This window comes from Diachasma alloeum, unplaced genomic scaffold (assembly GCF_001412515.2).
Source record: "Diachasma alloeum isolate Michigan unplaced genomic scaffold, Dall2.0 Dall_scaffold_00354, whole genome shotgun sequence".
NCBI classification, from domain to species: domain Eukaryota; kingdom Metazoa; phylum Arthropoda; class Insecta; order Hymenoptera; family Braconidae; genus Diachasma; species Diachasma alloeum.
Genome location: NW_021680493.1, coordinates 646384 through 659787, shown reverse-complemented (window position 1 = coordinate 659787; position 13404 = coordinate 646384). Strand labels below are relative to the sequence as shown.

Here is a 13404-nt window from a genome sequence, read left to right as displayed (position 1 = left end):
TTGTGCTGTCTGCACTATCGGTGGTAGCTGATGACAGAGGTGACCTGGAGCCACGCTGAACCCACCGATCCCTTATGATAGCTACCCCAGTGACCATTCCTATTCTACTCGCTGTGCCGGTGGCCCTGTCGCCTCCGCCACCGGCACTTCCGCCACATGCTAGCTCCAAAACATCCCCTAACACTTCTGACAATTTGTCCGGCACTTTGACGAGTGCGTCCAATACCACCGATTACGTCCAAGTGCCCCTCACCCCTCGCCCCGATAATTTTTACTAAAAATTATCAATATCTCCTCGCAAAATGTCCAAAATTCGATGTTAATCTCCCCGATTTATTTATTGTTATTTAATTTCTCTATTTATTTATATTTATTGATTGTCCCGCAAAATTCTTCAACGATTGTCTCACCTTTTCATCGATTTACCCAACAAACTAACTATTATTATTGTTTATAAGGCGACCAGTCAATTTTACAAGTTGATTCGATTGTCAAACTACTCGAATCGAAACCCGACTGATTTTAATCAATACTTTATGATAAAAAAATCTCAGCTTTGAGACGGGAATTGCCTCGAGGCGATCTCGGGGAAAAATATTTACGTCACTAGCGCATCATCACTTCAAACATTTTCTCGTCGCCCGGGGTGTCTGTTCGATTGATTCTCCCTATACGTTCGGACGAAAAAAAACCGCAACTCAGGCTCAACTTGAACGAAAAATTTTCTCCGTTGAACTCCTTTGATTTTTATCGATTACAAAATACGATTGGTTGTTTTTACTATCGAAGAACTTCACTAAAAATCACTCAAAAAATTTCACCCCAATTGTGCGCTTATTTAGAAAATTCCCCTGTTGATTTATCGTGATTAAGTAATTGGGTCTTAATGAATGCTCGTAAACATTGGGATTAATAATGTATAAATTTTTTTATTGGAGGTGAGTCTATGTCGAGCGCATAGTCACGGTCACACTGTCGTAAGTGCCTCTTGCCAACCAGAATACGGAGAATTGTTAAGCTAACGGGGGAGAAGAGGCAGCCCGACTAGGCCCGACGTAGCATTCGACGGGTGGGGCGTAAAGAGGATCACGAGGGAGGGTATTCTCTTTGGTGTGTGAGGGGTGAGCGAGAGGGAGAGGTATGTGCGTGCGCCGGCAACAGGTTACTCTCTCTCCCCACCTGGGCTGTGCATGCTGTCTGGATTTCGTGTCCTCGTTCTCGTTATCCTGCTGGGATACCAACACCAACGCCATCAGCACCGTCATACCTGGTGGCACTGACGTCTGGAGCGAGTTGGATACGTCGGAATTTCGGGGTTTTAGGGGGTTCTTTATGGGAGAGGGTTTGGGGTTTTTTATGTAATTGAGGCCTTTTTGGAGGAATTGTTTGATTTTTTCCGATTTCTGTCTGACTTTTTAGCTTTTATGTGTTTCAGGAGAAATGAAATTGCGAGTAATTGAGTCATCGAAAAAGAGTGGAATCGCAAAATCATTGGATCAGGTTCGGGGTTTTTATGTGATTGGGGCTTTTTTGATGATTTAAATTGTTAGATTTGTTTTTGTAAAAAACTAGGGGGCTAGGGTACACATATGACCCTCATAATGCTTATTTTGATCCTTGTGACCCTCAATTTGACCCATATGACTCTTATGTCCCTTAATCTGACCCCTGTGACCCTTAATCCGACCCCTGTGACCCTTATTCTGACCCTTATGACCATTATTTTGAGCCACGTGACCCTCATTTTGACCCTTGTGACCCTTAATTGTGGAGTCTCATTTCTGTGTGTTTCAATCAAAATAAAATTCTGTTTAATTTAGTCATTTAAAAGGAGTGGAATTGGAAAAGCATCAGATCCGGTTAAAGTTTTTTTTTCAAATTTGATTGGGGCCTGTTTGGGTGATTTTAATTGTTGTATTATTTTTGATCATTTAAATTGGTTTTTTTAGTAAATAAAATAGTATTGACCTCTTACTGTTCATATTTTAGTGAAAATAGAATCGAATTTAATTGAGTCATTAAAAATTTGATTGAGGAGTTTTGGCCATTTTTGGAAAATTTTCGACCTCTCCATTATTTTTCACCATTTGATTTTACTTTTTTTAAATAAAAAATACGTATCACTTTATTCTTATTCTGTTCAATGATTCTGATTGTCGGAATTACTATTTATAATACCAACTGTCTGTATTAGTTAAATCATAAAATATAGATATCATATTTTTCATCAATTTCAATGAACATAATCAAGTTAAATTGAATAATCAATTGAAGTTGACGGGTTTTTAATTTCTCAATTCAACTGATGGGTTTTAAAGCTTTTCTGATGACATCAGTGATTTGAATAATTGCACGTACTTCAATTAGGCATCATTTCCCAAAATAACAAGCAATGGAGAGCGATAAAGTTTGAAACCTAAAAATATGTGATAATTTTCTTCCTACTTAAGTATATTATGACTTTATTCCCTAAAAAAAAGTCATGCAACAGTCCAATAAGATATTAATCTCAACAGGATATGAGAGATCTATCATAATCACTTCCCTCGAGCCTTTTTATTTTCCCCTAATTAATATATCCCCCAGGGTTCCTTTGAAGTATCTTATTCCACCGAGTATTTGCCCAATTGTCACTCGCTTTTACTGGCCTTGACACTCCGCCCTCATTCGTGACCCAGTTATCAACGCATCTCAACTGTACAGCTCAGAATATAATAAAACCCCGAGTGAATTCAATCCTGCCAATTATGACTGGCACAATTTAATGATCAAACTGATTTTCTCTAGAAGCATTAACTCGAGATATTGGAAAATCGTGTCAAGCGGATTATTATCGGAGACCTTTTGTTCCTTGGATGGTTTATTATTAATTCAGGGGGGGAGTTATTTACAGTGACATTCAGTCGAGAGGTACCTTTCGATTGAATGTTTGCAGTTTCAACGGTTCTCGTGTCAGTTGCGCCCGCGCAAGCTCGCGGTTTCCTCACAAGCTCAATAGTAATCGCTTGTGGTACAGAACAGTATCGATCCCAATTTCATATTCTCGCTTGGTCCTACAATTCTATCCCCTCTTTTTTTTATTAAAAAAAAGACACACGCGTCATGCGTTCACTTGCGGTTGTTGCTTATTAGGAACATTGGGGGGGAATTTTTGATGCACTGTTTAGAAAACATTGAAATTTCAGAGACTGTTGACTGGTAATTTCTGGGAGAGGGACACCGAATTTGATTTAGGGGGAAAGATCGATAAATTTCAGATTACGATCAATTTCGGATGGAAGCGTGCATATTTAAGCCATAATTACGCTGGTTTTTTAATGAATTGAAAATTTGAGAATATATTCAGCAGAATTTTTCCGATTTCTATGAATTTTCCTGGAATGATTGATCTGAAATTGACATTTTTCATTAGTTTTTTCGTGAAGTTTAAAATTTCTGATAATGGGGCTTTGGGGGGAAAATCTACAAGTTTCAGATTTCATTGAAAATTAAGAGAAATTCCATATTTTTGTGCTGAAGAAGAATACTTTTATTTGAATTGTCAATGAAAACATGAGAATTCAAGACCAAATTATACTGTTCTTTGAATTAATTGCAAATTTGAGAATAAATGCAGCAGAATTTTCTTGATTTCTGTTTATTTTCATGGAGTAATTGAACTGAAATTGACACTTTTCATTGGTTTTTGAGATAAAGTTTGAATTGGGGAGTCTATAAAACAGTAATGGTAGTAGAAAAGAAATATGAATAAAAAAAAATAATGAGTCAAAAATTCATGATTTAAAACGGACGGAGAATTTTCAAGTCAGAAATTCGGAAAATGATTTGTGGATAATTGGCGAAACCCAAGAAAACATGAAAACAAATCTACGAAATCCAGCTGTTTACAAAATTTCAAATATGATTAAATATCGATCAGTGAACGTAGAATCCGATATATCAAATGATACGTTTTTGAAATTATTCGCGACCGAATGTTGAATTCCCGGACAATATAAAAAACAACAATATATTTTAACTTAGACGCTTATAAAATTATTGGCAATGACTTAAAAAAATGTAAAAGAATTTTCCATAGAATTGTCTCATGTAATGATTATAAAGAATTGTTTGAAGTGAATGAATAGATTTGACGTAATGATTCTTGGTTGTACATGCATAGTACGACAATTCTATCGGCAAATGTACCTAGTACCTTCGTGACTTGTGGGCTATCACCCGGGATTCGCCATGTAAATCGGAAATTCGATAACGGAAGATTACTGATGTTCAATTTATGGGTCTGACCTTTCCGGTTACAGCGATTCCTAGGAATTTGTGGGGTTGTGGGTTAAACTGGGGTGGAACTCTATCGGTAGGGACGGTGGAGGCTCTGGTGGGAGTGACTTACTCCACTGTCAAGGGTGCAAGCTCAATGGGGAAGTGGAAAGCTCCACGGGACCTGTTTTACCGGCTCTGATAATGTATCTCTGGAGGGAGCTTTTTTATCGTGACCGGGGATTCGCAAAGGGATATGGAGATTCCTGCACGGAGAAAACGGAATAGTAAAGGAAGAGTAAACGTTACCGAAGTATTTGGAAGTATTGAAATACATAAGTCGAAGCTAAAGTCGACTTTCCCCCCGAAAAAAGCCTAAATATGGCATTTTGGCTGCGGGTGAAAAAAAAAATTTTTTTTATTTATTTTTTATTTCTGGGGCAAGTGAGGAGCGCAGTGGCATTAGGCGGGCCAGAAAATACAGAATCAACGGTCACTCGGTGGAAAAATTCGATTTTGGCGAAAGTCGACTTTCCCCCCGAAAAAAGGCTAAATATGGCACTTTGGCTGCGGGTGAAAAATATTTTTTTTTTATTTCTGCATTTCTTGGGCAAGTGAAGGGCGCAGTGGCATTAGGCGGGCCAGAAAATACAGAATCAACGGTCACTCGGTGGAAAAATTCGATTTTGGCGAAAGTCGACTTCCCCCCCGAAAAAAGGCTAAATATGGCCCTTTGGCTGCGGGTGAAAAAAAAAATTTTATATTTCTGCATTTCTGGGGCAAGGAAGGGGCGCAGTGGCACTAGGCGCACCAGAAAATACAGAATCAACGGTCACTCGGTGGAAAAATTCGATTTTGGCGAAAGTCGACTTTCCCCCCGAAAAAAGGCTAAATATGGCATTTTGGCTGCGGGTGAAAAAAAAAAATTTTATATTTCTGCATTTCTGGGGCAAAGAAGGGGCGCAGTGGCACCAGGCGGACCAGAAAATACAGAATCAACGTTGACTCAGCGGAAAAATTCAATTTTGGCGAAAGTCGACTTTCCCCCCGAAAAAAGGCTAAATATGGCACTTTGGCTGCGGGTGAAAAAAAAATTTTCACCTTAAGTTTCATAAAAATACTTTTAAAAAACATTGAAACTATTAGTGCGGAAGAGAGTTATCACCAATCTAGTTAATCGACGTCCGACCTAAGCCGTTCCGTTTCCACTTGCAAACTGGTTTGATCCGAGAGTTTCTTCTCGCTTGCTTCCCGATAGACGCATCATTGCATTTGCCCCGGGAGAGTTTGCAATAAAAGTGTTCCGCAAAATATCGTCCTCATATTTTTCAATACCCCACTTTCAACTCGTTGGATCGAGTCGTATTGTTTGAACGAAAATCTATTTCCCATCGGCGTAAAACATTGGTTTTATGCTGGTGTTATCAAGACACGTGTATTACATCGTTCATGTATTCAAATTGTATCAACTCACGCTGCAGCAGGCTTTTACCAGAATTTTTGTAAATTTTATCCACATGCGTCACCCAATCGAGGTACACAAAAAAATGAGAAACTTTCAGAATTGAGTTTTTCTGGTGAATAATGTTCGCATTTTATTTAATCGTTCTGTAGAGAACAATTGATCTGCTGAAGATATGATATTTACATTGATTTTATCATAATTTGATGAAAGAATTGTTGGAAACTGTGTCCTTCAACTCAAAATATTTGTTTGATTGAAAATTTCAATGAATTGTGGAATTTCTTCTCGAAATTGTGCATCAGAAATTCACGCTTCCCGTACTCCTGCCATCAAGACTATTGGAAATGATCTGACAAACTGTTGGTTTTCCCCATCAGAAATATGATGCTCCGATAAAGATCTGAATATTCAGAGAAACTCGATCAAAATGTAAATTACGTTATTCCGACGCGACGAAAATATTCCTTACTGCAACCTTAACGGTGCGAACGATGCTGAGATCTCTTCAACTCCCCAGATAATAAAAATATATATGTCTAAGCATTGTCAGCAGTTTCCACCGTGAACCACTGAATAAAAACAAGACTACGTTCCGGTGAACTCCAGCCAAAAAATAATGAACACTCGCGTTTCGCAATTCTCAAGTATTATTTCCTCTCCATCTGCACGTACGAAAAAATGTTATAGAAAAAACTAGCGAATTCCGTAGAAAATTTGATGGGATTTCTATTTAAGTTTCTATTAGTTTTTGTCCGACTCTATTGAAAAATTAGGAAATTTATTTCGAAAAACTTCTACGGAAAATGTAGTGAATGATGAAATTCAACTGATTTTTTCTACCAAGTAGCTTCGATTGGACATTTTCTATTGAAGAAACGCGCAGTGAAGAGGCGGGATTCTTCAACAGAGTCGGCGGAAAAAGAATAGAATCTCCAATCGAAGTTCAATAAAAATTCAATAGAATTTTCTAATGAATTTGCCAGAATAGCTGTCACAGTAAAATTTATTTGCAAATAATTTTCATTCGAATGGAATAAATTTGACATTTGATTTGAATAAAATTTGACTCTAAGTTTCCATATAAAATTTTGTCGTCCGATTCATGAGGGTAAAATCCACCGGATCCATTAGCGAGAAAACATCGAACAAATACGAGTCAACTGTGAGAAATACCTGGAGAAATAAAATATAACATACCTGCGATTGGACAGCGCAGTAATTGCGCTGTGGCTTCCTCCAGCAATCGAGTACCGATGTAGGCGGAGTATGACAATAGTGATGTGTACGATTCGTCTCCATTATTAAACCCTTGGTAGAATTGGCAGGTGGATCGGGCCATCGATCCAACGTACTCCAGTATTTTTCGTAATGCTTTACGGAGTAATAACGATAGACAACTATTGTCACTGCAACAACAAGTGCCAATCCAGTTCCAGCTGCTGCACCCAACACTGCCGCTGATACCATTGCCAGCTTTTTGATGTACAGTGGTTACAGGGGTTTTGATGGATTCTGAAATGGAAATCATATGCGAGATGTGAATTTACGTGTCAGAGAAATTCAGTAGCGAGGTGGTAAAACGGTTCAAGTCGACTCATCTCCCAGTTGAGTTTTTGAGGAATATTTCCGAATCTAAGGGAGATGGCGAAATTTTCGTAATTACATTTATTGTAGCACTCAATCGGCTCTACAAAAAAGGTTTTAACAAAAAATTTGCTATCTCCCTTAGATTCCGAGATATTCATTGAAAACCGGTCAGTAGTCGAAATTGACTTGTACCGTTTTACGTCTGATTAAGGGTCAGAATAAGGATCATGAGGTTCATATGGGGGTTGGCGAGCGGAGCGAGCAGGGGGTGTAGCCCCCTAGTTTACAAATAAAGAGTTTTAGTTGATGTCAACTAAAAAAAATGTTTCATTCGAAGTAAATAAACTTCATTTGAATTGAATAAATGAATAGTTTTAAACACAAACAGATGTTTCCTTAATCCAAAATAACGAAGTTATTATCTAGAAATGAAATAGTTGTTTAGACGGTGATAAGCAGGAGTTTAGGAAAATGTAATCGTACTCTATCTTCGTAAATAATATTGTTGAAATAAATCGAAAATTCATCGCATGTAATTCAATCGGAATACTTCAATCGGAATACGGAGCCCGTATTCCGGGTGGCTCACAGTATCCATTGAAAATTCGAATTCAATTCCTCAGGTGCTTCCTCACTACCCAATTGTAAGCGAATCAGTAATGGACGCACAGCAATACGAGCCTCACCCACATATTCAATTTCAACAATACTCCAATTATTCCAAGTACTCGGATTTCTCTCGCTCGAGTTGAACGAATTGTTTTCACTTTAACCACAACTGTTGGGGTGAAAATGAATTTTTATCGACAATCATGTGTCACAAATTAAATGTCCTCGTGGTTTCACGTCTGTAGCAATTTAGCTTAATTTGTGGCCAACACCAGTGGCAAATTGCCTGGGAATCGATTTTCTGATGGAACCTCTAATTGGAATAGTCGCGAGGGATGAAAATACAAATAGATTGGGAGAATCTTCTTCTCCTTCTTCTTCTTCTTCTGCTTCGTCGTCTATTTTTTATCCTTAAGTAGAAATTCGTGAATGGCGAATCATATAATCTTGTTATTCACGTATTCGACTGATCCAATTGGCTCTGCATCATTAGTGAATTAGAGTTGATGAAAATTTTTTGAGAGTAATGAATAATGATTTTGCAGTTGTATTTAGATGCGAGGGATGAAGATACTTGAGGAGAAATTTGTGAATGGGAAATAAAATAGTCTTGTTATTTAACTCACCTAATTGTTTCTATATAATCAATAAAAAGTGAAAAAAAATATAATCTCTCTGTATTATAAAAATGTAAATCGACTTCTGGTGATAAAAATTTGATACTCGACATTAAGACACCGAAATTAAGGGTGACAAGGGTCACGAGGGTCAGAATAAAGATTGAGAGGGTCATGTAGGGGTTGGCCAGCGGAGCGGGTAGTAATATGAATATTTTCCCCTTTTATTCGATTATTTATGTAAAATTATAGTGTAAAAAAATGATAGAAAAATGATAATTTTTATAACATAAATGAAACAATGAAATTGTGCAATTTCTTACATTTCGAGCTTCTTGAAGAGCAAACAATTAATTTCAGCAATTTTTTCACAAAAGAATTATCAATTTATCATTATTAAAACATGAAGAATAAAAGGTTTGATATCTTCCGACAGGTGCTGTATTTCCCGCGATAAAACAATTGCCACTACAGATCTCTATCGTGGGAAAGGCGACAGTTCCGAAGCAATAAAAAACAAATGTGGCGTGAATGTGAAAATGGCATTATCGGAGGGATCATCGTCTACTGGAATGTAAAAACGTATTTACCGTGAAATAATGCCCGTGGGATGAATTGTTTTATTGTCCTCGAGGGTAGATCGATAACATGTCTGAATCAGCTATAAAACTACGTCTCTATCCGCAACAGAAGTGTATGATCTGCAGTTGATTGACAATTGCGCTAAGGTAGGTTGATCGTGGACTGAATCGTTATTTCATTTTATTTTTCCGACTGATGCACGGGGTATCGACGCAATTGAGGTAATCACCAAGAGTAGTCGTTTGAAATGTTGAAAATATTTCAAATTGATGTGGAAATGTCTGTTATCGATACACTCATTGTGAAAAAATGATTTTTTTTCTCGTTGATTGAATTAATTTGTATTTCGCAAATCTTCATTTGAGATTTTTCTGTTAATTTCGGGAATATTTTTCGTTTTGGAAATTAATACACTCAGGTTGGCAATTTATTTTAATTATATGAAATGAACGATGATTTTCTTAAAATAAAATAATAAAGGGTTTCAAACTAAAATTATTTTTTGTGATTAAAAAAAAACTATTGATTTAATTTAATTTAAGTTTATCTAATTAAAATAAAATATTGCTCTGTGACAAAATGCTGTCATGTGAAAGCATTATTAATCATAATCATGAAAATCAATTAATTTTAATCTGGTTGAGTTGAATTATTGTAGTAATTTTCGAACAAACTATCCATTAATTGAGCAAAATTGTGACGGGCATTTCTCGAGATTCACAAGTGACTAAAAACGATTAATTTGCGAGGTTGACCTGGATGATAATCTCGTTGGCAATTATGAAGGGCCTAAAGGGACTACTGGCGACGCTGAAGTTTCATTACCCCGAGCGATTTGGCTGTCGCCGTATATATCTCGGCTACAAATTTGTTTTCATGTTCTTCCACTTCTCCAAACTCCTACTTCAATTTTTTTTCTACCTCCGCGGAGTTTGGACAGATTGGATCGATACAGCTGTGATTCGCAGGGACTGTTTGGGATGTGATTTTGAGTTTTCCCTTTGACGAGAATTTCCTGCGCTATTCAATCAAGCTCTCGATATATCATAAATAACGTTGAATTTGGGTATTGGCTCTCGTTTCCCGCACGGAGAGAATTAAATAGTAAATATTACCATAGCCGTAGGAGGGATTACTGTTAATATTCTTATGAGTGAGAAACACAATTGAAATAAATAATGCCTCAATTTGATAATGCTTATTCATAATAGATTAGAGTGTTGAAAAAAACAAGGAATTCCGATGGAAAATGTCTCAATTGCGAAAGTTTCTAGAAATTTATCTATTGCAATGCAATTAAACTAATGCAATTTTCAATAGACGCTTCATATCAATCGAATAGAATTCTGTATTGAATTCGATTTGAGGGGAAAAAATTCATGAAATTGCAAATTTCACTGAGAATTCAATGGAATTCTCAATTTTTCAATGGCTGCATGCGAATTTTTCGGATACTAAAAATTCCAGAATATATTTAACTAAATTCTCCTGATTTCCATGACTTTTTATGAAATAAAATTTCCAGTTTCTAATGAATTCCTTCATAAAATCATTCTTTCAGTGGAACTGCCACTTCACCTAAATTAAAATAACTTTCAACTGTGATTCAAACAATGTAAAACAAAATCATCGATCAATAAAAAATCTAAAATTATCGTTCAACTAATTTCACAACGAATGAATCACCGATTTCTCGATTATTTACTCAGCATAATCCATTTAATCTCTCGAGTACGCAGACCTCCTGAGTACATGAAATTCACCGAGGACATTTCATCAAGGTCACAGTAGATCCCCCGTAAATCTCATTTCCCGAGTAACATTGTTGAATAACCATGAGGCCTGTCACTACGAGTAGATAAACCCTTGCTGTCTCACTGATGTGGAAAAATAAAACATTCGAACCCCCCCCCCCTGTTCCCCCAACACTGCATTTTTAATTTTAAACTTCACTCAAACAAATATTTTTCAAAGCAGATTAAGAAGTTTCAGTTTCAGTTTCTAAGAAAAGGTTGAGGAAAATAATTCCAACTTTTTAAAACTCCAATTATTTTCAGATGAGGTGAAGGGGGGGGGGAGGAGAATTTCCGCCAATTAAATTACAAACTTTCCACCTTGTCATGAGTGTTGTGAACATGAGAGGGACTGGAAACTTCTAATGAGTCTGGCTTTTCACATTGAGAATTCCGGAAGGACATGTGGTCGATAGTAAAACGAAAGTAATGAAAGAGGAATTTTTTTTTTCGCGAAGAAGATAAAATTTTCATATTTTTTTTTTACGACCTGAGTAACTTTTCACTTCCATCAGTTATATCCACGTCTCACCACACGTTTTAATGGCTGTTTTGTCACCTTCACTCGGTGTGAGGGTCGATATTAAATGGTACTATTGATATTATTGAAAAAAAAAAAAAAAAATTGGGAGGAAGAGACTTTTGACTCCGTGCGTATTTCGACTGCATGTGGTCCTGAGAAGTCGAAAACATGCCGGTACAAACATCATCTCATCATGACCATGGTTATATAATCCGGGCCCTTATGAGTTCGATGTTTGTGAGCAAGACTTATAAGTTTGACCCTTAACACCCTCATGGCTCTTAAGGGCTTTTTGGCCCTTAAGGATTATCGAGAATGTAAGATGTTGATGTCGGTCAAACCCTTACGGCCCTTATGAATGTGAGAAACGACCCTAACCCTCACCGCCATTTCCTTCCCCAATTCCACATCGCCAGGAGTTCCCCTAGATTTTCTAATACCAGAAAAAAAGTACAGCGAATATTCCAGGAATTGTCCATTATCTGAAGCTCAATTTTCCTCCCATCAAGAGAGAATTAGTCCGTAATTTTTTAATTCCCTTCGCAGAAGAAATTAATAGCCCGGTAAAGAATCGAAGAGATATTTCCCAGAACCCCTCTCGAGTCAGTAACATCATCATGCTAATTATTGCTATTCCCGATATATCTCGGAACACACCTCGAAATGATTTATCTCTTCAGCAAGATGCCACTGGGGAATTTACGCCCCACATTCGTTATGCTGTAAATCTGCCGGGATAAGCGTAAAATTAATATTGTCTTCCAGGCTATCAGATTATGGGAGAGGGAGAGACTGGGTGTATTTCGTTCTGGTGAAAGAATAAGGACTCTTCTCTTATTATACGGCACTTGGAGAGGGGAAAAGAGGGAATATGTGGGCGGAGATCTGGCGTGGGAGAATGAAGATGATGGGCTGATGTGTTTTTTCGCGAGATGAGAGCTCAGTGGTGACTTGTTGAGAGGCAAGAGGAAAAAAGCAAAGAGCAGACTGGTGCGTGAACCGTACTCCATAAATCCATTTGAAAGTTTTAAAAAAGGTAACAAAATTGCTCCCGTTCCGAGGATAAAATGAAACGAGTCTGAATAGGTCTAGTTGAGATAAACTTTATTTTTTCGATGTTTAAAAACGTGAGGTGATGGCATGTGTAGCCGCCATTTTGGAATTTTGCTGAGGGGAGGGGAGAGCCAACAATATGGCGACACACCATCTCGCTTTATTCTACTTCCAAATGTCGACAATTCTGAATATAATCATTTTTAATAGAATAATTGAAAATTATTAAAAGAATAATTTAAATTATTATAGAATGTTCAATTTAGAATGATTTTTTGAATTTTTTTTTGTGAAAAAAATAGTTCTCATCTAGGGAATAAAGTCCAACGAAATTGAACTTGATCAATTGAGATGAAGATGATATTTTCACATTTGAAAACGTGAGGTGATGGCACGTCTAGCCGCCATTTTGTAATGCCATCGGACCGAACCGAGGGAATTCCAAAGAATATGGCGGCACCAAACAAATGGTTCCCGTCGCGAGAACAAAATAAAACAAGATTGAATTTTTCTAATGAAGATGAACACGATTTTCTGACGTTTGGGAAGACGAGGTCATGACACATCTAGCCGCCATTTTGTGATCCCCTCGGAACGAAGGGGAGGGGGGGAACCCAGACAATATGGCGACACCTGAACCTTATTTTATTTTATCTTACGCCAGTTGTCGAATTCCAAGAGAGTCTCCTCCTCTTGAATAAATTTTCAATTAATTTAATCCTCATTCACTTCCGAGCCACCCCTCTTCCGAATCCTCCAAATTGACTGGATTCCTGAACCCCTCTCTACAATTCCCTCAATTACATTCCCAGCAGGACCAAGAAAAATATATATTTCGCACGTGAACTGAATTCCCATTCACATTTCCATTCTTCTCGAAATTCCAGCTCTCATCACGAGTTCTATTAATCGGGGATT

At 37.3% G+C, this 13404-nt stretch overlaps 1 protein-coding gene across 1 annotated transcript in view; it reads right to left on the bottom strand.

The window, feature by feature from the left end:
• LOC107041114 (synaptotagmin-6) overlaps positions 1 to 13404 on the bottom strand; it is a 28484-nt gene that overhangs the window by 13157 nt on the left and 1923 nt on the right. The window contains exon 2 of the mRNA XM_015261512.1: positions 6920 to 7234. Within this exon, the coding sequence (XP_015116998.1) occupies positions 6920 to 7189 (270 nt within the window). The 5' untranslated portion in view covers positions 7190 to 7234. The remainder of the gene's footprint in view (positions 1 to 6919; positions 7235 to 13404) is intronic.